The following is a 26,947-nucleotide window of genomic DNA, read 5'->3' as shown; positions in this document are numbered from 1 at the left end:
CAGATAGATTCAGTGTCCATGACTTTGTCTCTAACAGACAAGAGACGTTTGAAATTGGCTGCAGCCTGTCGGAACCTTCAGTCTCAGTCATTCCCTTCAGTAGCTATGTGCATGGAAATTTTAGGTCTCATGACTGCAGCATCGGACACAATCCCCTTTGGTCGATTTCATATGAGACCTCTCCAGCTTTGTATGCTGAACCAAAGGTGCAGGGATTGTACAAGGATTTCACAATTAATATCCTTAAATCCCAATCTTCGACTATCTCTGACTTGTGGTTAGATCACCATTGTATTATTCTAGGGGTCTCTTTTGTTCGTACAACCTGGACTGTGATCACAACAGATGCGAGTCTTTCAGGTTGGGGAGCTGTTTGGGGATCTCTGACAGCACAAGGGGTTTGGAAATCTCAAGAGGCGAGATTACCAATCAATATTTTGGAACTCCGTGCGATTCTCAGGGCTCTTCAGTTTTGTCCTCTGTTGAAGAGAGAACCGTTCATTTGTTTTCAGACAGACAATATCACAACTGTGGCATATGTCAATTATCAGGGTGGGACTCACAGTCCTCAAGCTATGAAAGAAGAATCTTGGATACTTGTTTGGGCGTTTTCCAGCTCCTGTCTAATTTCTGCAGTTCATATCCCAGGTATAGACAATTGGGAAGCGGATTACCTCAGTCATCAGACTTTACATCCAGGAGAGTGGTCTCTCCACCCAGATGTGTTTTCTCAAGTTGTTCAGATGTGGTGTCTTCCAGAAATATATCTGAGGGCATCTCATCTAAACAAGAAACTTCCCAGGTACCTGTCCAGGTCCAGGGATCCTCAGGCGGAAGCAGTGGATGTGTTGACACTTCCTTGGTGTTATCAACCTGCTTATATTTTCCTGCCTCTAGTTCTTCTTCCGAGAGTGATCTCCAAAATCATCATGGAGCAATCGTTTGGGCTGCTGGTGGCTCCAGCATGGCCTCACAGGTTTTGGTATGCGGATCTTGTTCGGATGTCCAGTTGCCAACCTTGGCCACTTCCATTAAGGCCAGACCTATCTCAAGGTCCGTTTTTCCATCAGGATCTCAAATCATTAAATTTGATGGTATGGAAATTGAACGCTTAGTGCTTAGTCATAGAGGTTTTTCTGACTCCGTGATTAATACTATGTTGCAGGCTCGTAAATCTGTTTCTAGAAAGATTTATTATCGAGTTTGGAAGACTTACATTTCATGATGTTCCTCTCATAAATTCTCTTGGCATTCTTTTAGAATTCCTAGAATTTTACAGTTTCTTCAGGATGGTTTGGACAAAGGTTTGTCTGCAAGTCTCTACTCTTTCTGTCTTATTTCACAGAAAGATTGCTAAACTTCCTGATATTCATTGTTTTGTGCAGACTTTGGCTCGTATCAAGCCTGTCATTAAATCAATCTCTCCTCCTTGGAGTCTTAATTTGGTTTTGAAGGCTTTACAGGCTCCTCCATTTGAGCCTATGCATTCTTTGGACATTAAAATACTTTCTTGGAAAGTGTTGTTTCTTTTGGCCATCTTTTCTGCTAGAAGAGTTTCTGAATTATCAGCTCTCTCTTGTGAATCTCCTTTTCTGATTTTTCATCAGGATAAGGCAGTTTTGTGGACTTCATTTAAATTCTTACCTAAGGTTGTAAATTCTAACAACATTAATAGAGAAATTGTTGTCCCTTCCTTGTGTCCTAATCCTAAGAATTCTTTGGAGAGATCTTTACATTCTTTGGATGTGGTGAGAGCTGTGAAATATTATGTTGAAGCTACTAAAGATTTCAGGAAGACTTCTAGTCTATTTGTTATATTTTCTGGTTCTAGGAAAGGTCAGAAGGCTTCTGCCGTTTCCTTGGCTTCGTGGTTAAAGCTTTTGATTCATCAAGCTTATTTGGAGTCGGGTCAAGCCCTGCCTCAGAGAATTACAGCTCATTCTACTAGATCAGTCTCCACTTCCTGGGCTTTTAAGAATGAAGCTTCAGTTGATCAGGTTTGCAAAGCTGCAACTTGGTCTTCTTTGCATACATTTACTAAATTCTACCATTTTGATGTATTTGCTTCTTCCGAAGCAGTTTCTGTAGAAAAGTTCTTCAGGCAGCTGTTTCAGTTTGATTCTTCTGCTTCTGATTTAAGTTTTTTCTTTTCTATTATGAGAATAAACTTATATTTTGGGTTGTGGATTAATTTTTTTCAGCGGAAAATGGCTGTTTTTATTTTATCCCTCCCTCTCTAGTGACTCTTGCGTGGAGTTCCACATCTTAGGTATTGCTATCCCATACGTCACTAGCTCATGACCTCTTCCCAATTACATGAAAGAAAACATAATTTATGTAAGAACTTATCTGATAAATTAATTTCTTTCATATTGGCAAGAGTCCATGAGGCCCACCCTTTTTATGGTGGTTATGATTTTTTTGTATAAAGCACAATTATTTCCAAATTCCTTTGTTGATGCATTTTACTCCTTTCTTTATAACCCCACTTCTTGGCTATTCGTTAAACTGAATTGTGGGTGTGGTGAGGGGTGTATTTATAGGCATTTTGAGGTTTGGGAAACTTTGCCCCTCCTGGTAGGATTGTATATCCCATACGTCACTAGCTCATGGACTCTTGCCAATATGAAAGAAATTAATTTATCAGGTAAGTTCTTACATAAATTATGTTTTTTAAAACATACCTTAAAAACAGTTTCAGAGTAATAAAAAAAATGGGACAACCTCTCAGGTTTGAAATAGTTACACAATTTAAAGAGGCAATACAGTCTTTATTAATTCCACCAACCACTCTAGAATGCCGGCAAAGACAGGTAAAAAGGGTGCTCATTACATTTCAAACAGGATCTCATCTTTACACCGCAGCCCCTTGAGTCTCACAAGTGTTGATGAATCTATGCCAGTGTTTTTCAACTCCAGGTCTCAAGGCACACAACAAGCCAGGTTTTCATGATATCTGAGCCGTAGCACAAGTAAAATAATTAGCTAAACAGTAACCATGGTTACTAATCTGCTCTCACTATTAGATGAGTATTTTACCTGTGCTCTAGTTCAGATACCATGTTGGTGTGTCTTGAAGACTGAAGTTGAAACATTTATCTTGGCCACTGTTCATTAAAATATGCTGCTTGTGTCAACGCATTTCACTTGAGCAGATGTGGATCCGTCTATGAAACTAAGCAGGACCGTTATTGATTCAGTATCTTAAAAACATCACATGCAATATATATGTGTAATTTATTTGACCATTGGTTTAATATATTAGTGTATTATTTAGTACATATCAAACATACATCACAATTGCCAGCTGGGACATTTTAGTACCTTCTGAGCCTGTCTTTCACTCCTTACTGGGGAGGTCTCATATATCCACCACCTTTCCTGTAACATAGAAACAACCTTTATGCACCATTGCTAAGCCTGTTTTCAACACCTGTTCTCTCCAGCAGATTCAGACACATACAGTGAGCTGCCGTCTCAAAAGGGAATGGACCATTATCTGGACAGTTTGTTTGATCCGGTTCTTTCTTATGGGAATGGGGTAAGGAAAATATTTTCTACTACAGGTATATGAAAAACATAATCATACATGAAATTTAAGACATAAATAATAAGAAAATTGATTGAAACCTATATTGTTTTTATTTTTTTATGTTAAATACAAATACTATTAGGATAGATATCTGATCAATATTATTTTAATGAAAATATTTTGACATAAAAAAATAGAAATGTTAAAAGAAAATGTATAAATAGTTTATCATTTAATTTTGTATTAAGCTGTGAAATAAATACATAAATAATTAAGGGATAGATTACAAATGGAGTGCAAACGCTTGTACGTGAGCGATGAGGGGTTTATCATCATCGGGCTTAGTGCTCGTTATAAGAGTTGAAAGTAAACACGATCATCAAATATACATTGCAAAGTATAGTTACACTCATAATAACACCATCTGATAAAAATGATTCAAAAATAAAATATTGCACACAAGTTATAAAGGCTCAAAGATATGAGGCCTCGGGTGTTAGAAAAAAAAAGGCATGCAATTGTTAGGTTACCGTGAGAGCAAAAACAGTTTACTTTCAACTCATAATACGAGCGCAACCCGACGAGCAGAAAAATCTTACATCTAGCACAATTAACACTTAAAGGGACACTCGGGTTTTTTCATGATTCAGATACAGCATGTAATTTTAAACAACTTTCCAATTTACTTCCATTAAAAAAAATGTGCACAGTCTTTTATATTTAAACTTTTTGAGTCACCAGATTCTACTGAGCATGTGCAGGAAGTCACAGACTATACGTATATGCATTTGTGATTGGCTGATTGCTATCACATGGTACAAGGGGAGTGGAAATATGCATAACTTTGAAATTTGTTATAAAAAAATCTACTGCTCATTTGAAGTTCAGACTAAGTGCTATTGCATTGTCTTGTTATCTTGCATTTGTTGATTAAAGTCAACACCAGAATTTGTGTTGTTTTAAAAGATAGATAATCCCTTAATTACCCATTCCCCAGTTTTGCATAACCAACACAGTTATTATAATACACATTTTACCTCTGTAATTACCTTGTATCTAAGCCTCTGCAGACTGCCCCCTTATTTCAGTTGTTTTGACAGACTTGCATTTTAGCCAGTCAGTGCTCACTCCAGGGTAACTTCACGTGCATGAGCTCAATGTTATCTATATGAAACACATGAACTAATGCCGTCTAGTGGTCAAAATGGATTCAGATTAGAGGCAGTCTTGAAGGTCTAAGAAATTAGCATATGAACCTCATAGGTTTAGCTTTCAACTAAGAATACCAAGAGAACAAAGCAACATTGGTGATAAAAGTAAATTGGAAAGTTGTTTAAAATTACATTCCCTATTTAAATCATAAAAGTTTTTTTTGGACTTGACTGTCCCTTTAAGCAGCCCTCGGAATCTGTCCCTAAGTAAGATAAAAATGTTAAAATGTTCTGAAGATTAATAAGAAAAAGAAACTAAAAAATTCTGGGTATAAATAATAAATAATACAAATTTATATTAAACTATTAAATAAATAAAAATGCATTGAATAAATTAAATTATTTAAAATAAAAAATACATGAATAAAAATAGTTTTAAATACATTTATTTATTGTGACAGGAGTCACCAAGATCTAAGGGCCTGTTATGGAACATTCTTTGGGCTGGAGGTACATGGGCTTAATGATACCCAGAGAATGCATGGAAATGTGGAATTTTATATGCTGGACACCCCATGTACTTTCATAACTCTGTCTTATGTCCATGTCACCCTGTATCCATAAATACAGGATGGGTACAGGGTGTGAGTGCCCCTTATGGAAGCAAGTGTGACTCTATAAACCAAGTGGGCAGAAAGGACTTAATAGTTAATAAGAGCTGTTCTTATATTCTGTAATAAGATGTATTTTATTTATGTTTCTAATCTGATTGTGTCTCAGGAGTCTGTCTGGGTAAACTGATTGTGTTCCTGTGTGATTATGTTAACTAGACTGCCCAACATCAGATTGTCTGAGTAAACTTTCTTCCCCAGTTAATTAACTTGATATGTTAATCTGTTTTATCTGTGAATAGACAGTTGTTAGAGGTTTGATGTATTGTTCATATGTTTGCTTTACTGTTTAACCAATTCCCTATGTAACCTGAAGCTCTGTAAATCTGGAATGCCTGGGTGTATAAATCTGTTTGCTGCTTTCAAATAAAGTGTTCATTTTTGTCTACAGAGAACTGAGTGTTTCCTCAGATCTGTTCTCCTCCATAACTTTAGACTGCGGTTAAAGGGGGGTACCAGGAGCTATTGCTCTGGATAAAAGGATGTCCAGGCAAGGAAAGTGTTCTGACGGAGGTACTCATTCGGGGTAAGCGCTGGGATTAATTTCTCATTCGGGGCAAGCGCTGGGATTGATTTCTTGTCCTGCTGACAGAGGAGGAGCAGCACTGTCACCCGCAGCTATGGAGCTCTTATGGAGAATGCAGCAAGTGCTGACCCACCTTGATGAACCTGTTTCTGCACAGGACAAGCTGGGTTGGAGGGATGTGCCGTCTAGCTATCAGTCCCTAAGCAGCACTACAAAGATGCACCAATGGCAGCCAGTGAAGGATCGCAGCCAGACGATTACAGTTGATGCAGAGGAAAAATTCCACAGCAGAGTGCGGAGAAGGTTGTCAAACTATGGAGCCAACCCATCCGAAGCAGCAGTCCGGGTAACGAACACCGAGGTGGTGAAGCAGATCACCAGGTATCGGAATATTCGGACAGCTGAGATGCTGGGATCAGATACCTCTAAATGGGAAGTTCCAATATGGGACTTCGAGTAGCAAGTCAAAGTCCCATAGGACTGGCCAGTTCCAGAGGAGGTGTGCCTGGAATGGAGAGCCCTGATTCGGCTAGAGATGTGGGAAGATGCACTGGAGAATTGGTATGGCTGCAGAGGCAAAGTCCTGCCCTCCCCATAACAATGCTTCAGGGACCAGGTAAACTTGCGGCTCTGCTTACTGAGAGGACAATCCACAGGTGAGGGGATAGCCGAACTGAAGTGTCTGGTGCAAAGAGAGGTCGAGCTCAAGAATCGGTACAGAGAGCTATATTGGTTTGCAGACAGGTGGCAGTCGAGTTCAGAAACGCACTATTCCCCGGAAGGTGATGACTTTTGTGGCCCCGGCTTATTATGGGAAGCATTTGAGGAGAAAGATGACTTTTGCGGTGCCTAAGGATATCGATTCGGGGACATTAAAATCAAGAGGCAGGAGTTTTTACAGCCATCGGAAGCACTTGCCTTAGAGCCTGACCTGACATGGCTTATCTATCAGGATTGGTACCTTGAAGTGGATTACTTAGAACTGCTGGAAAGTGGTCCTTTACTTACTTCAGAGGCAGCGGATCTAGTGGACTTCATATCCACTGATGTTGGTCCGGGAGGTGTGGATGAGACAGTTGTCTCCACACGTGTAGTGCAGGGATACGGGGAAGTCGGCCCAGACCCACAACCCCCTGGCATGGGGACCCTAGTCACCCTGTTATCACCCCAGCTGGACCCAGAGATTGTGGATCTAATTGACTTTTCCTCTGAGGTGTCAGATGCAGATTACCCAACAGAAGAGCAGGCAACAGGGCAGAGTGTTGTTGGCCTCTGCCCACCCCTAACCGGCACCCCAGAAAACAGGAATGACAGCTTCACACTGGCAGAGGGACCGGAGGAGCATGAAGCAATCCCAGCGGAGGAGCTGGCATTGGGACCGAGAGATGTTAGTCTCTCTCTGCAAGCAATGGCAGATTCATATCCAGTACAAGTGGATGGGACTACAGTCTGCAACTGTATTCTCCAGGGATGCTGGGCATATGGCCCAGATCCGCAACAGCATGTTGGAGTGAGCCCAGCCACCCTGTTATCTCTCCAGCGACTGAAAGGACTCCAGGGAGAAGGGACAGTCGGCACTTCTCCCCAGCAGCGGGTATGTTCTATGAGAGGGGCAGAGGTCAACCGGGTGAGTGATGCTCTGTTTGGGACAATTTGTTTGGGGTACTGTGTGGATACGGGATTTGGGGGAATGGATCTACGGACTAACTTCGAAGTGATCCCGTCTGGGGTCTCCTCCTGTGTTAGTCTCCTTCCGAAGGGGGAGATATGTGACGTGAGTCACCAAGATCTGAGGGCCTGTTATGGAACATTATTTATATGCTGGTCACCCCATGTACTTTCATAGCTCTGTCTTATGTCCATGTCACCCTGTATCCATAAATACAGGATGGGTACAGGGTGTGAGTGCCCCTTGTGGGAGCAATTGTGACTCTATAAACCAAGTGGGTATAAAGGACTTAATAGTTAATAAAAGCTGTTCTTATATTCTGTAATAAGATGTATTTTATTTACGTTTCTAATCTGATTGTGTCTCAGGAGTCTGTCTGGGTAAACTGATTGTGTTCCTGTGTGATTATGTTAACTAGACTGCCCAACATCAGATTGTCTAAGTAAACTTTCTTCCCCAATTAATTAACTTGATATGTTAATCTGTTTTACCTGTGAATAGACAATTGTTAGAGGTTTGATGTATTGTTCATAAGTTTGCTTTACTGTTTAACCAATTCCCTATGTAACCTGAAGCTCTGTAAATCTGGAATGCCAGGGTGTATAAATCTGTGTGCTGCTTTCAAATAAAGTGTTCATTTTTGTGTTCAGAGAACTGAGTGTTTCCTCAGATCTGTTCCCCTCCATAACTTTAGACTGCGGTCAAAGGGGGGTACCAAGAGCTATTGCTCTGAATAAAAGGATGTCCAGGACAAGGGAAGTGTTCTGATGGAGGTACTCATTTGGGGTACCAGGCGGTCCGTCACACTTATATTCACTATTTTTTATACATTTCATAATAGATAACAATTCATTTGTATACATATTTTCATAATATAGGGGGTAGAAATGTTGTATTATAATTTTCTCTAATTTCATGTTCACATAGTTATTATATTATCATTATACTAATATGTATACATGCTTGTATCACATATAAGTAGATATTTACTATTTAGAAATCTCAGACCCACTGTTGTCAGTAAAAACCAAGATTTGTTCTCTCACTGAAAACATATTTAGGCGTAAATTACAAGTGGAGCCCAAAAACATAGTATTGTGCGCTTACACCGCTTTCACTCAATCACTAACATGTGGATGTTGGGTGTGCTAGATACCATATTAGACTTTTAAGGGTGCATGCTGAGAAACTCATTGAGGCTATCACTCAAACTCTAACCCGAGGGTGTGCTAAGCCGAATGTTAAATAGTAAAGTTCTTCAGTAAATTCATGTGCAGTGTAGTTTTTTTATGATTTCTATTGTGATCCTTAAACAGTTTTTTCCTGTGTAATTTCAACACGATTTTTAATTTTACTGTGTATTTTTATTTCTTAAATTGCATGAAAAAATTGTGAGCGTTATTGTAATGTATGCATCACCTTCACATACTTAAAAGCAGGGAAAACCCCTTTTCAAGACACACTGTTCTCAAGGTAAAAAAATGCCTTTAGAGATTTAAGACGGGGGCTTGCTAGTACTGGGGAGATTTCCCTATGTCCGAATCAAGAAAAGTGGACCCAGAACAAAACCCCGTACTCCACATACAACTTTTGCCCAGCATGAGAATTTACCATTAACATCCACTCTCTGCTCTCTATCCTTAATCTGCTTTTAAATCCAAGTACAAGCATTTTCATCCAGACCAACCTTTCTCCATTTTGTGCAATAATATTTATGTGTAATCAAATGATTTAGCAAAATTTAAATAGACCACACCCAATGCAACACCCTCATCTATACTTTAACTAGCTTACTCATAGAGTGCAATTAGGTTAGTTTGAGACTATGGGGTCCATTTATCATTGTGCGGACGGACATGATCCGCTATAGCACATTGATCAATTTATCATTGCACTAGCAGTTCTTGTGAACTGCTGGTGCAATGCCGCCCCCTGCAGATTCGAGCAGGGGGTGTCAATCAGCCCGATCGTACATGATCAGGCAGATTAATATACGCCGCCTCAGAGGCAGCATATGAGTTAAGGAGCAGCGGTCTTAAGACTGCTACTTCTTAACTCCTGTTTCCGGCGAGCCTGAAGGCTCGCACGGAAACAAGGGAAATAGGGGCCATTCGGCCCTTGTTAAATAGACCCCCTTATGTCCTTCCGAAAAAAACATATTGACTTCTATTAATGTTAATGTTATTTAAAATGTATTCCTGAATATTATTTCTTTATTATCTGTCAGATCATTTCCCCCACCACAGATAAAAATCTCCCAGATCTGTAATTTCCTGTATGATCTTTTGATCCTTTTTTAGATACGGGCACCACATCTGCTATATGCCAATCATTTGGTATTCCCCAAAAGAGAAAGAAAATTTAAAATAATGCTTTGTCTGTCACCAGGCAAACTCCCTGAGTACCCGTGGGTGTGCACCATAGGGTATTTCCCATATTGCATGCTTCCTCTCTCTATAGGTTTGTGTCAACAAAGGGACCAAATTCACTAAAATGTCTCTTTAGTTCTTACTATGTTTATGTATATTTGCTAAATAATGAAAATATTTTTTGAGCATTAATATTGAATTAGCTGCATAGAATGACACAAGATCCAGTGACATTGGAGAGGCTGGTGTGGTCTGTAAAACTGGAGAAAACAGGAGTATGCTTATCAAATAAAACAAGCTTTTGGGACTGATTTACTAATGTCCGCCGCACATCGATAAATGCCGACAGCATTGCACAAGCATTTCTAGTGAAATGCTTGTGCAATGCCGCCCCCTGCAGATTCGTGGCCAATCAGCCGCTAGCAGGGGGTGTCAATCTACCCGATCTAATCTGATTGGGATGATTGCAGTCGGCTACCTCAGATGTGGCGGATGAGTTAAGGAGCAGCGGTCTTAAGACCGCTGCTTCTTAAATCCTGTTTCCGGCGAGCCTGAAGGCTCGTGCAGAAACAGCTGCATTGGGGCCAATACGAGGCTTTAGATGCAGTGCATCATTTGCATGCATGCATGACAACAAAAGAACCAGCAAAGTCCTCACCGTGGTATGTTGTTTTGACAACCACACTTGGCCAAAGTGGACATGGAACCAAAAATTAGATATGTGCAATTCGTTTCGGATCGATTCGGAAATTTGGCAAATTCAGAGATTCGGATCGAACCGAATTTCCAAATTAAAATACTGCCGAATTTACCGAATAAATCCGAATTAGTTCGGATTTATTCGGTAGATTCGGATGGCCATGGATTACACTAGTATTGTACAGTATATTAGGTTATATCACTCTGCTATGGGTTACACCTAATATACAGTACATAATACTAGTCTAATCCCACCTAACACTTACCGAAATTCCGAATTTCCGAATCGAACCGAATCCAGCCGAATTTCTTCGAATCCGAATGAATCTGAAACGAATCCGAACCGAATCGATTCAAAATATTCCGAATTCGAATCGATCCGAACAGAAATGCGAAAAATTCCGAATTGATCCGAACCGAACCAAACCAAATTTTTTCGCCATGCACATATCTACCAGAAATCAGATTATTAACATTGAAAAAGAAAAAAAAAAGTTAAAGGGACGTGAAATGTTTTCTTTAATGAGTCAGATAGAGCTTTCAATTTTAAACAACTTTCTAATTTACTTCTATTATCAATTTTTCTTTGTCCAGGTATCTTTTGTTAAAAAGCAGGGGACGTAAGCTCAAGACAGTGCAGGTCTAGAGCACTATATTGCAGCAGTTTTGCAAGAATGTTATCCATTTGCAAGAGCACAAGATGGCAGCACTATTTTCTGCCATGTAGTGCCCCAGATGCCTACCTAGGTATCTCTTCAACAAAGAATATCATGGGAACGAAGCAAATTTGATAACAGAAATAAATTGGAAACTTTTGAAATTGTATTTTCTGTCTGAATCTCAATTGGGTTTCATATCCCTTTAACCCATTAAAGAACAGATATTGCAAACGTTTTAGTATAATATCCCTTTAAACAAACGAATGAGATCAGACGTGACCCAGTGTTGCAAGGTTGCAATGTCATTGTTACTTATTGATGGTTATATTGTGATGACAGTTAGTTCTGGGAAGTGTAGGGGAGCATCTTTCAAGATCATTTAATTAAATAATTGGAAAAGTGAAGGGTCAATACTTTTTGAAAAGCAGAAGCAGTTGGTAGTTAATCTGCTGGGCTGCAGGTTTAAGTCTGTTGAATGATTAAAGTAACTTAAAGGGATAGTAAACACCAAAAATGTTATTGTTTAAAAAGATAGATAATCCTTTTATTTACCATTCCCCAGTTTTGCATAACCAACTCTGTTATAGAAATATACTTTTTACCTCTGTAATTACCTTGTATCTAAGCTTCTGCAGACTGCCCCTTTATCTCACATCTTTTGACAGACTTGCATTTTAGGCAATTAGTGCTGACTCTTAAATAACTCTTTGTGCGTGAACACAATGTTATCTATATAAAACACATGAACTAACGCCCTCTAGCTGTGAAAAACTGCCAAATACATTCAGATAAGAGGCGGCCTTCAAGTCTAAGAAATTAGCATATGAGCCTACCTAGTTTTAATTTTCAGCTAAGAATACCAAGAGAACAAAGCAAATTTGATGATAAAAGTAAAAAGTAAAGTAGAAAGTTTAATTTGAACTTTACTATCCCTTTAAGTTTCTGAATAAATCTTGGATGTTGTATAACCTGAAGGACACATATCTGTTTCTGGGTGTCACAGTGATATTTGTAACTTGTAAATAAAATAAAAGGGTTATAAAGAAGTCAAAGGGACTTCAATCATTTTCACAATAATAATACATTAGACGTACTCCAAAAATATGGCCTGCAAATAGTGCACAAGCTCAATTACAATAGAGAAACCTATGATACAGGGCACCTTCCATCCACTACTTGTAATCCCATGTTTGGATTTGCTTAAGGGATATTAAACAGTGATCCTTTAATAAAAACAAATATGTTAAATCAAAGTGAACATAAAATTGTGTAAAGAATAGCAAACAGCTTATTTGTTTTCTTACAAAAACAAATATACAGTAAACACACACACAAAACACAAACGGCCAATCACACAGAGCCAGCTCTATAACTGGACCACCTGGGACTTATGACCCAGGTCGCATTGCACAGGGATGGCGCATAGGGAGAGCATATTCTTGCTAATAGTGATTTTAAAGATAAATTACTCTCATTTGGACTCCATCATCAGGGTATTGGCATACTCTTGTGAAATAGATTGTAGCGTATGGAGAGTTGAGGGACGTCTTTTTCTTGGCCCCAGGCAGCATAATGTCTGAAGCCACATACACATATACACAAAAACACATGCACACTTATACCCATATATACACATGCAGATAAACATAAACAAACATATATACACAAATACTTATATACACAAAAACACATGCACACTTATACCCACATATACACATACATATAAACATAAACAAATATATATATACACAAAAACACATGTACACATAAACACACATGCAGATAAACATAAACAAACATATATAGACAAAAACACACGTGCAGATAAACATACACAAACACATATGCATTGATAAACACACAAAACCACAAATACTCATATACACAAAAATACATGCACACATATACATATAGATACATACATACAGATAAACATACACAAACGCATATACACATTGATAAACACAAAAACATAAATACTTAAATACACAAAAAATACACAAATACAAATACGCATTGATAAACACACATACTCATATACACACAAACACTTGCAGACATATATAAACATAAGCACACAAACACATGCTTACACATACAGATTTATACACATATACACATAAATAAGCACACAAAAACACACAATGCATAGAACATGCACATGCATATAAACATAAACACACAGACACATGCACACACATACCGAATCATGCACACATACAGAAAAGCATACACAAACACATATACGCATTGATATACGCACAAAAACACACATACTCATATACACACAAACACATGCACACATATATAAACATAAGCACACAAACACGTGCACACACATTCAGACTCATACACATATGGACATAGATAAGCACACAAAAACACACAACGCATAGAACATGTACATACATATAAACATAAACACATATACACAAACACATGTGCACAAGCACACATATGCACAGATTTAAACACACATATACACGTATGGATAAACAAACACACCACAATACATATACAGTAGTTATAATTAACCTGTAAAATAAGTAGTAAAATGAAAATAAGGTACGGATACTGTATGTAATACAATTTACACATAGCATTCTGCGGATTGCTGTTACCTGATCCTACATTCATTGCATCCTCTATGGAAGAGATCATTTTCAGCTTCTACGTGCACAGGTCACTCATCCAGTTACTCGTAATCTCTTTGTAGGATCTAGAGAAGCTAACTGCCATGAACCAAAAGATGAAAGGAGGAGGGAGAATCGGTGAACAAGATGGAAACCAGCCAGCAACGAGCTCCAATCTGCCATCTGACAGGGAAAGCCACACAGGTGAGCACTGGGCTAGGAGCACAGCCTGTTTTTTTTTCAGTGCAGTAATATGCCAACAATTCATTCTGGGCTTTACTATCATATCACAAATGATGACATCTAAAACTAGAGCCAAACATTGACTTAATAGGGTAGATTTATCATACCCCGGGCGGACATGATTCCCTATAGCAAATCATGTCCGTCCTGCATCGCTAAATGCCGACAGCATACGCTGTCGACATTTAACATTGCACAAGCAGTTCTGGTGAACTGCTTGTGCAATGCCGCCCCCCTGCAGATTTTTACTTTTTACAGGTGGCAATTACATCACAGTAGCAGTTGTATATTATGCCTCTTGCTACTTACTGTATGCTGTTGGTCACTATGATCATTTTCACCTACGGCTGCCTTAAAATGCTGTAAATTCCTTACACCAATCTCAAAGGTGTTTGGGGGAGTTAGCTGGAGGGGGAGGATCCCATAGTTGGGCTTGTCCTGGCTGGTGGGGAGGGTCTGATAGCCTGTAAAAAAGGAAAAGCCTCTGTTATTCTATTGCTTGCAAATTACTATCGGCTAGATTTGGAGTTTGGCGGCCAAGGGGGTGCGTTAGCTACGCAGGCTTTTTTCTGGCCGCACCATAAAATTAATGCTGCGTTAGGCTCCAAAAAAGGAGCGCAGAGCATTTTTACCGCAAATGCAACTCTCGATACCAGAGTTGCTTACGGACGCGGCCAGCCTCAAAAACGTGCTCGTGCACGATTCCCCCATAGGAAACAATGGGGCTGTTTGAGCTGAAAAAAAACCTAACACCTGCAAAAAAGCAGCGTTCAGCTCCTAACGCAGCCCCATTGTTTCCTATGGGGAAACACTTCCTACGTCTGCACCTAACACTCTAACATGTACCCCGAGTCTAAACACCCCTAACCTTACACTTATTAACCCCTAATCTGCCGCCCCCGCTATCGCTGACCCCTGCATTATATTATTAACCCCTAATCTGCCGCTCCGTAAACCGCCGCTACTTACATTATCCCTATGTACCCCTAATCTGCTGCCCCTAACACCGCCGACCCCTATATTATATTTATTAACCCCTAATCTGCCCCCCTCAACGTCGCCTCCACCTGCCTACACTTATTAACCCCTAATCTGCCGAGCGGACCTGAGCGCTACTATAATAAAGTTATTAACCCCTAATCCGCATCACTAACCCTATAATAAATAGTATTAACCCCTAATCTGCCCTCCCTAACATCGCCGACACCTAACTTCAATTATTAACCCCTAATCTGCCGACCGGAGCTCACCGCTATTCTAATAAATGTATTAACCCCTAAAGCTAAGTCTAACCCTAACACTAACACCCCCCTAAATTAAATATAATTTAAATCTAACGAAATTAATTAACTCTTATTAAATAAATTATTCCTATTTAAAGCTAAATACTTACCTGTAAAATAAATCCTAATATAGCTACAATATAAATTATAATTACATTGTAGCTATTTTAGGATTAATATTTATTTTACAGGCAACTTTGTAATTATTTTAACCAGGTACAATAGCTATTAAATTGTTAAGAACTATTTAATAGTTACCTAGTTAAAATAATAACAAAATTACCTGTAAAATAAATCCTAACCTAAGTTACAATTAAACCTAACACTATACTATCATTAAATTAATTAAATAAAATACCTACAATTAGCTACAATAAAACCTAACACTACACTATCAATAAATAAATTAAATACAATTCCTACAAATAACTACAATGAAATAAACTAACTAAAGTACAAAAAATAAAAAAGAACTAAGTTACAAAAAATAAAAAAATATTTACAAACATCAGAAAAATATTACAACAATTTTAAACTAATTACACCTACTCTAAGCCCCCTAATAAAATAACAAAGACCCCCAAAATAAAAAAATGCCCTACCCTATTCTAAATTAATAAAGTTAAAAGCTCTTTTACCTTACCAGCCCTGAACAGGGCCCTTTGCGGGGCATGCCCCAAGAAAATCAGCTCTTTTGCCTGAAAAAAAACATACAATACCCCCCCCCCAACATTACAACCCACCACCCACATACCCCTAATCTAACCCAAACCCCCCTTAAATAAACCTAACACTAAGCCCCTGAAGATCTTCCTACCTTGTCTTCACCTCACCAGGTATCACCGATCCGTCCTGGCTCCAAAATCTTCATCCAACCCAAGTGGGGGCTGGCGATCCATCATCCGGTGCTGAAGAGGTCCAGAAGAGGCTCCAAAGTCTTCCTCCTATCCGGCAAGAAGAGGACATCCGGACCGGCAAACATCTTCATCCAAGCGGCATCTTCTATCTTCTTCCATCCGGTGCGGAGCGGGTCCATCTTGAAGCAGCTGACGCGGATCCATCCTCTTCTTCCGGCGACTCCCGACGAATGACGGTTCCTTTAAGGGACGTCATCCAAGATGGCGTCCCTCGAATTCCGATTGGCTGATAGGATTCTATCAGCCAATCGGAATTAAGGTAGGAATATTCTGATTGGCTGATGGAATCAGCTAATCAGAATCAAGTTCAATCCGATTGGCTGATCCAATCAGCCAATCAGATTGAGCTCGCATTCTATTGGCTGTTCCTTTGTTATTTTATTAGGGGGCTTAGAGTAGGTGTAATTAGTTTAAAATTGTTGTAATATTTTTCTGATGTTTGTAAATATTTTTTTATTTTTTGTAACTTAGTTCTTTTTTATTTTTTGTACTTTAGTTAGTTTATTTCATTGTAGTTATTTGTAGGAATTGTATTTAATTTATTTATTGATAGTGTAGTGTTAGGTTTTATTGTAGCTAATTGTAGGTATTTTATTTAATTAATTTAATGATAGTATAGTGTTAGGTTTAATTGTAACTTAGGTTAGGATTTATTTTACAGGTAATTTTGTTATTATTTTAACTAGGTAACTATTAAATAGTTCTTAACTATTTAATAGCTATTGTACCTGGTTAAAATAATTACAAAGTTGCCTGTAAAATAAATATTAATCCTAAAATAGCTACAATGTAATTATAATTTATATTGTAGCTATATTAGGATTTATTTTACAGGTAAGTATTTAGCTTTAAATAGGAATAATTTATTTAATAAGAGTTAATTAATTTTGTTAGATTTAAATTATATTTAATTTAGGGGGGTGTTAGTGTTAGGGTTAGACTTAGCTTTAGGGGTTAATACATTTATTAGAATAGCGGTGAGCTCCGGTCGGCAGATTAGGGGTTAATAATTGAAGTTAGGTGTCGGCGATGTTAGGGAGGGCAGATTAGGGGTTAATACTATTTATTATAGGGTTAGTGAGGCGGATTAGGGGTTAATACATTTATTATAGTAGCGGTGCGGTCCGCTCGGCAGATTAGGGGTTAATCAGTGTAGGCAGGTGTCGGCGACGTTGAGGGGGGCAGATTAGGGGTTAATAAATATAATATAGGGGTCGGCGGTGTTAGGGGCAGCAGATTAGGGGTACATAGCTATAATGTAGGTGGCGGCGCTTTGCGGTCGGCAGATTAGGGGTTAATTATTGTAAGTAGCTGGCGGCGACGTTGTGGGGGGCAGGTTAGGGGTTAATAAATATAATACAGGGGTCGGCGGGGTTAGGGGCAGCAGATTAGGGGTACATAGGGATAACTTAGCTGGCGGCGCTTTGCGGTCTGCAGATTAGGGGTTAAAAAAAAAAATTTGAGTGGCGGCGATGTGGGGGGACCTCAGTTTAGGGGTACATAGGTAGTTTATGGGTGTTAGTGTACTTTAGGGTACAGTAGTTAAGAGCTTTATGAACCGGCGTTAGCCCAGAAAGCTCTTAACTCCTGCTTTTTTTCTGCGGCTGGAGTTTTGTCGTTAGAGCTCTAACGCTCACTTCAGAAACGACTCTAAATACCGGAGTTAGGAAGATCCCATTGAAAAGATAGGATACGCAATTGACGTAAGGGGATCTGCGGTATGGAAAAGTCGCGGCTGAAAAGTGAGCGTTAGACCCTATTTTCAGTGACTCCAAATACCGGCGGTAGCCTAAAACCAGCGTTAGGAGCCTCTAACGCTGGTTTTCACGGCTACCGCCAAACTCCAAATCTAGGCCTATGTATTTAACTACTCCAAAGGGGTTAACATATTGTTAAAGTCAGCTCCAGGGTAGCAATGAGCTACTGGAACTAGCTAAACACATCTGGTGAGCCAATGACAAGCTAGCTCATAAGAGGTCATTGCTGCTCCAGACCCTACTTAGGTATGCTATTCAACAAAGGGTACCAAGGGAACTAAGTAAATTTGACAACAGATGAAAAAAAAGCCTATTAAAATTCCATGCTGTATCTAAATCTTGAAAGTTTAAAGGACCAGTCTATTCCAGAATTGTTATTGTTTAAAAATATAGATAATCCTTTTATTACACATTCCCCAGTTTTGCATAACTAACACGGTTATATGAATACACTTCTTACCTCTGTGATTACCTTGTATCTAAGCCTCTGCAGACTGCCCCCTTATCTCAGCTCTTTTGGCAGACTTACATTTTAGCCAATCAGTGCCCTTTTATAAGTAACTTCACGGGCGTGAGCACAATGTTATCTAAATGGCACACAGGAACTAGCGCCCTCTAGCTGTGAAAAACTGTCAAATGCATTCAGATAAGAGGCAGCCTTCAAGAGCTTAGAAATTAGCATATTAACCTACCTAGGTTTAGCTTTCAACAAAGAATACCAAGAGAATTGGAAAGTTGTTTAAATTTCATGCACTGTCTGGATCATGAAAGTTTAATTTTGACTAGACTGTCCCTTTATGTTTGACTTTTATGCCCCTTTTTAGTGGAGTTTGGGCTGCATTTAGTAATACTGAGCTATAAATTGGGTACTTATGTCAGCCAGGTACTTATATGTCAACCAGTGTTATCGTTGCTGGGGTCAGAAGTTCCCTACCTAGTAAGCAATGCAAACCAGCCATGAGGAGCTCCTACTATTTATTGATATGCTTATAGCTTGCTGTCAGTCAATAGTATCACCATATGCCCTTGATATAAGGGTCACCCAGAGCAAATTAAAGTCAATAATTGTATATAGAATATATTGAATGGCAGATAGGCACAGACAAGGCATTAGGTAAACAACATAATTTATGTAAGAACTTACCTGATAAATTCATTTCTTTCATATTAACAAGAGTCCATGAGCTAGTGACGTATGGGATATACATTCCTACCAGGAGGGGCAAAGTTTCCCAAACCTTAAAATGCCTATAAATACACCCCTCACCACACCCACAAATCAGTTTAACGAATAGCCAAGAAGTGGGGTGATAAGAAAAAGTGCGAAGCATATAAAATAAGGAATTGGAATAATTGTGCTTTATACAAAAAAATCATAACCACCACAAAAAAGGGTGGGCCTCATGGACTCTTGTTAATATGAAAGAAATGAATTTATCAGGTAAGTTCTTACATAAATTATGTTTTCTTTCATGTAATTAACAAGAGTCCATGAGCTAGTGACGTATGGGATAATGACTACCCAAGATGTGGATCTTTCCACACAAGAGTCACTAGAGAGGGAGGGATAAAATAAAGACAGCCAATTCCTGCTGAAAATAATCCACACCCAAAATAAAGTTTAACAAAAAACATAAGCAGAAGATTCAAACTGAAACCGCTGCCTGAAGAACTTTCCTACCAAAAACTGCTTCAGAAGAAGAAAATACATCAAAATGGTAGAATTTAGTAAAAGTATGCAAAGAAGACCAAGTTGCTGCTTTGCAGATCTGGTCAACCGAAGCTTCATTCCTAAACGCCCAGGAAGTAGATACTGACCTAGTAGAATGAGCTGTAATTCTTTGAGGCGGAGTTTTACCCGACTCAACATAGGCAAGATGAATTAAAGATTTCAACCAAGATGCCAAAGAAATGGCAGAAGCTTTCTGGCCTTTCCTAGAACCGGAAAAGATAACAAATAGACTAGAAGTCTTACGGAAAGATTTCGTAGCTTCAACATAATATTTCAAAGCTCTAACAACATCCAAAGAATGCAATGATTTCTCCTTAGAATTCTTAGGATTAGGACATAATGAAGGAACCACAATTTCTCTACTAATGTTGTTGGAATTCACAACTTTAGGTAAAAATTCAAAAGAAGTTCGCAACACCGCCTTATCCTGATGAAAAATCAGAAAAGGAGACTCACACGAAAGAGCAGATAATTCAGAAACTCTTCTAGCAGAAGAGATGGCCAAAAGGAACAAAACTTTCCAAGAAAGTAATTTAATGTCCAATGAATGCATAGGTTCAAACGGAGGAGCTTGAAGAGCTCCCAGAACCAAATTCAAACTCCAAGGAGGAGAAATTGACTTAATGACAGGTTTTATACGAACCAAAGCTTGTACAAAACAATGAATATCAGGAAGAATAGCAATCTTTCTGTGAAAAAGAACAGAAAGAGCAGAGATTTGTCCTTTCAAAGAACTTGCGGACAAACCCTTATCCAAACCATCCTGAAGAAATTGTAAAATTCTCGGTATTCTAAAAGAATGCCAAGAAAAATGATGAGAAAGACACCATGAAATATAAATCTTCCAGACTCTATAATATATCTCTCGAGATACAGATTTACGAGCCTGTAACATAGTATTAATCACGGAGTCAGAGAAACCTCTATGACCAAGAATCAAGCGTTCAATCTCCATACCTTTAAATTTAAGGATTTCAGATCCGGATGGAAAAAAGGACCTTGTGACAATAGGTCTGGTCTTAACGGAAGAGTCCATGGCTGGCAAGATGCCATCCGGACAAGATCCGCATACCAAAACCTGTGAGGCCATGCCGGAGCTATTAGCAGAACAAACGAGCATTCCCTCAGAATCTTGGAGATTACTCTTGGAAGAAGAACTAGAGGCGGAAAGATATAGGCAGGATGATACTTCCAAGGAAGTGATAATGCATCCACTGCCTCCGCCTGAGGATCCCGGGATCTGGACAGATACCTGGGAAGTTTCTTGTTTAGATGAGAGGCCATCAGATCTATCTCTGGGAGCCCCCACAATTGAACAATCTGAAGAAATACCTCTGGGTGAAGAGACCATTCGCCCGGATGCAACGTTTGGCGACTGAGATAATCCGCTTCCCAATTGTCTACACCTGGGATATGAACCGCAGAGATTAGACAGGAGCTGGATTCCGCCCAAACCAAAATTCGAGATACTTCTTTCATAGCCAGAGGACTGTGAGTCCCTCCTTGATGATTGATGTATGCCACAGTTGTGACATTGTCTGTCTGAAAACAAATGAACGATTCTCTCTTCAGAAGAGGCCAAAACTGAAGAGCTCTGAAAATTGCACGGAGTTCCAAAATATTGATCGGTAATCTCACCTCCTGAGATTCCCAAACTCCTTGTGCCGTCAGAGATCCCCACACAGCTCCCCAACCTGTGAGACTTGCATCTGTTGAAATTACAGTCCAGGTCGGAAGAACAAAAGAAGCCCCCTGAATTAAACGATGGTGATTTGTCCACCACGTTAGAGAGTGTCGAACAATCGGTTTTAAAGATATTAATTGAGATATCTTCGTGTAATCCCTGCACCATTGGTTCAGCATACAGAGCTGAAGAGGTCGCATGTGAAAACGAGCAAAGGGGATCGCGTCCGATGCAGTAGTCATAAGACCTAGAATTTCCATGCATAAGGCTACCGAAGGGAATGATTGTGACTGAAGGTTTCGACAAGCTGTAATCAATTTTAGACGTCTCTTGTCTGTTAAAGACAGAGTCATGGACACTGAATCTATCTGGAAACCCAGAAAGGTTACCCTTGTTTGAGGAATCAAAGAACTTTTTGGTAAATTGATCCTCCAACCATGATCTTGAAGAAACAACACAAGTCGATTCGTATGAGACTCTGCTAAATGTAAAGACGGAGCAAGTACCAAGATATCGTCCAAATAAGGAAATACCACAATACCCTGTTCTCTGATTACAGACAGAAGAGCACCGAGAATCTTTGTGAAAATTCTTGGAGCTGTAGCAAGGCCAAACGGTAGAGCCACAAATTGGTAATGCTTGTCTAGAAAAGAGAATCTCAGGAACTGATAATGATCTGGATGAATCGGAATATGCAGATATGCATCCTGTAAATCTATTGTGGACATATAATTCCCTTGCTGAACAAAAGGCAATATAGTCCTTACAGTTACCATCTTGAACGTTGGTATCCTTACATAACGATTCAATAATTTTAGATCCAGAACTGGTCTGAAGGAATTCTCCTTCTTTGGTACAATGAAGAGATTTGAATAAAACCCCATCCCCTGTTCCGGAACTGGAACTGACATAATTACTCCAGCCAACTCTAGATCTGAAACACAATTCAGAAATGCTTGAGCTTTTACTGGATTTACTGGGACATGGGAAAGAAAAAATCTCTTTGCAGGAGGTCTCATCTTGAAACCAATTCTGTACCCTTCTGAAACAATGTTCTGAATCCAAAGATTGTGAACAGATTTGATCCAAATTTCTTTGAAAAAACGTAACCTGCCCCCTACCAGCTGAACTGGAATGAGGGCTGTACCTTCATGTGAACTTAGAAGCAGGCTTTGCCTTTCTAGCAGGCTTGGATTTATTCCAGACTGGAGATGGTTTCCAAACTGAAACTGCTCCTGAGGACGAAGGATCAGGCTTTTGTTCTTTGTTGAAACGAAAGGAACGAAAACGATTGTTAGCCCTGTTTTTACCTTTAGACTTTTTATCCTGTGGTAAAAAAGTTCCTTTCCCACCAGTAACAGTTGAAATAATAGAATCCAACTGAGAACCAAATAATTTGTTTCCCTGGAAAGAAATGGAAAGTAGAGTTGATTTAGAAGCCATATCAGCATTCCAAGTCTTAAGCCATAAAGCTCTTCTGGCTAAGATAGCCAGAGACATAAATCTAACATCAACTCTAATAATATCAAAAATGGCATCACAGATGAAATTATTAGCATGCTGGAGAAGAATAATAATATCATGAGAATCACGATTTGTTACTTGTTGCGCTAGAGTTTCCAACCAAAAAGTTGAAGCTGCAGCAACATCAGCCAATGATATAGCAGGTCTAAGAAGATTACCTGAACATAGATAAGCTTTTCTTAGAAAAGATTCAATTTTTCTATCTAAAGGATCCTTAAACGAGGTACCATCTGACGTAGGAATGGTAGTACGTTTAGCAAGGGTAGAAATAGCCCCATCAACTTTAGGGATTTTGTCCCAAAATTCTAACCTGTCAGGCGGAACAGGATATAATTGCTTAAAACGTTTAGAAGGAGTAAATGAATTACCCAATTTATCCCATTCCTTAGCAATTACTGCAGAAATAGCATTAGGAACAGGAAAGACTTCTGGAATAACCGCAGGAGCTTTAAAAACCTTATCCAAACGTATAGAATTAGTATCAAGAGGACTAGAATCCTCTATTTCTAAAGCAATTAGTACTTCTTTAAGTAAAGAGCGAATAAATTCCATCTTAAATAAATATGAAGATTTATCAGCATCAATCTCTGAGACAGAATCCTCTGAACTAGAAGAGTCCAAAGAATCAGAATGATGGTGTTCATTTAAAAATTCATCTGTAGAGAGAGAAGATTTAAAAGACTTTTTACGTTTACTAGAAGGAGAAATAACAGACAAAGCCTTCTTTATGGATTCAGAAACAAAATCTCTTATGTTATCAGGAACATTCTGCACCTTAGATGTTGAGGGAACTGCAACAGGCAATGGTACATCACTAAAGGAAATATTATCTGCTTTAACAAGTTTGTCATGACAATTATTACAAACAACAGCTGGAGAAATAGCTACCAAAAGTTTACAGCAGATACACTTAGCTTTGGTAGATCCAGTAGGCAGTGGTTTTCCTGTAGTATCTTCTGGCTCAGATGCAACGTGAGACATCTTGCAATATGTAAGAGAAAAAACAACATATAAAGCAAAATAAATCAAATTCCTTATAAGACAGTTTCAGGAATGGGAAAAAAATGCCAAACATCAAGCTTCTAGCAACCAGAAGCAAATGAAAATGAGACTGAAATAATGTGGAGACAAAAACGACGCCCATATTTTTTGGCGCCAAATAAGACGCCCACATTATTTGGCGCCTAAATGCTTTTGGCGCCAAAAATGACGCCACATCCGGAACGCCGACATCTTTGGCGCAAAATAACGTCAAAAAATGACGCAACTTCCGGCGACACGTATGACGCCGGAAACGGAAATGAATTTTTGCGCCAAAAAAATCCGCGCCAAAAATGACGCAATAAAATGAAGCATTTTCAGCCCCCGCGAGCCTAACAGCCCACAGGGAAAAAAGTCAAATTTTTGAGGTAAGACAAAATATGATAATTTAAAGCATAATCCCAAATATGAAACTGACTGTCTGGAAATAAGGAAAGTTGAACATTCTGAGTCAAGGCAAATAAATGTTTGAATACATATATTTAGAACTTTATAAATAAAGTGCCCAACCATAGCTTAGAGTGTCACAGAAAATAAGACTTACTTACCCCAGGACACTCATCTACATGTTTGTAGAAAGCCAAACCAGTACTGAAACGAGAATCAGTAGAGGAAATGGTAAATATAAGAGTATATCGTCGATCTGAAAAGGGAGGTAAGAGATGAATCTCTACGACCGATAACAGAGAACCTTATGAAATAGACCCCGTAGAAGGAGATCACTGCATTCAATAGGCAATACTCTCCTCACATCCCTCTGACATTCACTGCACGCTGAGAGGAAAACCGGGCTCCAACTTGCTGCGGAGCGCATATCAACGTAGAATCTAGCACAAACTTACTTCACCACCTCCCTTGGAGGCAAAGTTTGTAAAACTGATTTGTGGGTGTGGTGAGGGGTGTATTTATAGGCATTTTAAGGTTTGGGAAACTTTGCCCCTCCTGGTAGGAATGTATATCCCATACGTCACTAGCTCATGGACTCTTGTTAATTACATGAAAGAAATACTCCTTGTGTCTCTTGCAGTGTTTGTCATTCCCAAACTAACAAACCTCTCCTCTGTATCTCTTTAGGTATGGAACAAGCCATGTATGCTCATCAGCAGGCCTACATCAATCAGCAAGCCATGTTACTAGTGAGTACCATCACTGAGAGCCATCTGAAGAACTTCTGAAATACTCGGAAATGCTTATTTTTCTCATATTCTTCCTTACTGTTGTGTATGTAGCTCCTAGTCACTTATAGATAGATAGAAACTTCCCAGACAGTGGAAAATTGTTGTTCGAGCTATCTGAATCATGGAATTTTAATTTTAGCTTTCATATTCTTTTAAAGGGAGAGTCTACTCCAGAATTGTTATTGTTAACAAGATAGATAATCCCTTTATATCCATTCCCCAGTTTTGCATTTGCATTATATTAATATACTTTTTACCTCTGTGATTACCTTGTATCTAAGCCTCTGCAGACTACCCCCTTATGATTATCTCAGTGCTTTTGACAGACTTACATTGTAGCACAAGGGAAAACAAATTTCATTATAAAAGTAAATTGGAAAGTTGTAAAAAAGATTCCATGCCCTATCTGAATCATGAAAGTTTAATTTTGACTAGACTGTTCCTTTAAGTGCTAATGTATTCTTCAGTATTGGTGATGACTTCAAGGGATATGAAACTCAAAAAAAATATTTTGTGATTCAGATAGAGCATGTCATTTTTTTTTTTTTTTTAATTTTTTATTTGTGTCCAACAAAGGTGTCTCAAATACAATTTTACATAGCACAAATTCATATACATATTCACATTAACAATGATCAAGTAGTGCTTTACTATAACAATCCTTGTTTTTCTATGTACACCTAATTGTTGGATTTTTCTTTTTCCCCCTTTTTCCCCCTTTTTCCCCCTTTTCCCCCTTTTTCCCCCTTTTCCCCCCCCATTACCCCCTGTCTTCTTCTTACATTAAGTTACTAAATTCTCCCGCTAATAGCGGGAGAAACAAAACAACCGGGGAAATAAATGAAAAAAATGATAAAAAAGAGAAAAAAAAAAAAAAAAAAAAAAGGGAAAACTTTAGGTAGGGATTAAAGAGCTCCGGGTGTCTGCACTAAATTATTGCCATAAGCCAAGTAAAACCAGTTCTGTGTTTCTAAATGGATATATTATGTATTCCGTTTCAGATGATGATAGATTCCGGATGAAGATTGACCATTTTCCAAAGAATTTAATAACATCGTTTTCGTCATTTAGATTAGTGTCAATCTGTTCCAGAATACATTGTTTTTTGAGATAGCTTTTGACCTCTTGGATACTGGGGGCTGTCCTACATTTCCATTTTTTGAAAATCAAGTTTCGTGCCGCTAGTATGACTAAATTAATAATTTTAGTATTTGCAGATTGGCCTTCCGGTTCTTTTCGAAGAAATACTATATCAAATGGTAACAGAATCAGAGGGGAGATCCCCATTGTCCCAAGCCAAAATTGTAATTTCATCCAAAATTGATAGATAATTGGGCATTCCCAAATCATATGTATGAGATTAGCTGCAGGAAACGAACATCTGGGGCAAGAATTAAAGTCCAGACTTCTACATCTAGAACCTTTCTCAGGAGTGAAAAAGGTCCTAGATAAAAGTTTTATATGGGATTCTCTCCAAGAGGAAGAAAGGGTAGTTCGTGAGACCTCGTCAATTGAAAATTCAATTATTTTACTGTCCTCCAAATTCTGTTGCAAAATTGCTCCCCATTTGATAGAGATGTTTTCCAAATTGAGATCTCCTTTTAGGGAGTTTAAGTCTAAATATATGGGGGAGATTGACGTGAGGCCATTTTTAGTTAATGTTAGCCACTTCTCTATGG

General features: G+C 38.8%; 1 protein-coding gene across 1 annotated transcript in view; it reads left to right on the top strand.

The window, feature by feature from the left end:
• MYO15A (myosin XVA) overlaps window positions 1–26,947 on the top strand; it is a 628,913-nt gene that overhangs the window by 273,592 nt on the left and 328,374 nt on the right. The window contains 3 exon segments of the mRNA XM_053694925.1: window positions 3,450–3,541; window positions 13,993–14,113; window positions 25,165–25,226. Of these exon segments, the coding sequence (XP_053550900.1) occupies window positions 3,450–3,541; window positions 13,993–14,113; window positions 25,165–25,226 (275 nt within the window).

The sequence above is a fragment of the Bombina bombina genome, chromosome 11 (genome assembly GCF_027579735.1).
Source record: "Bombina bombina isolate aBomBom1 chromosome 11, aBomBom1.pri, whole genome shotgun sequence".
NCBI lineage: Eukaryota > Metazoa > Chordata > Amphibia > Anura > Bombinatoridae > Bombina > Bombina bombina.
Note: the sequence above shows the minus strand (reverse complement) of the source record. Positions and strands in the feature narration are given on the sequence as shown.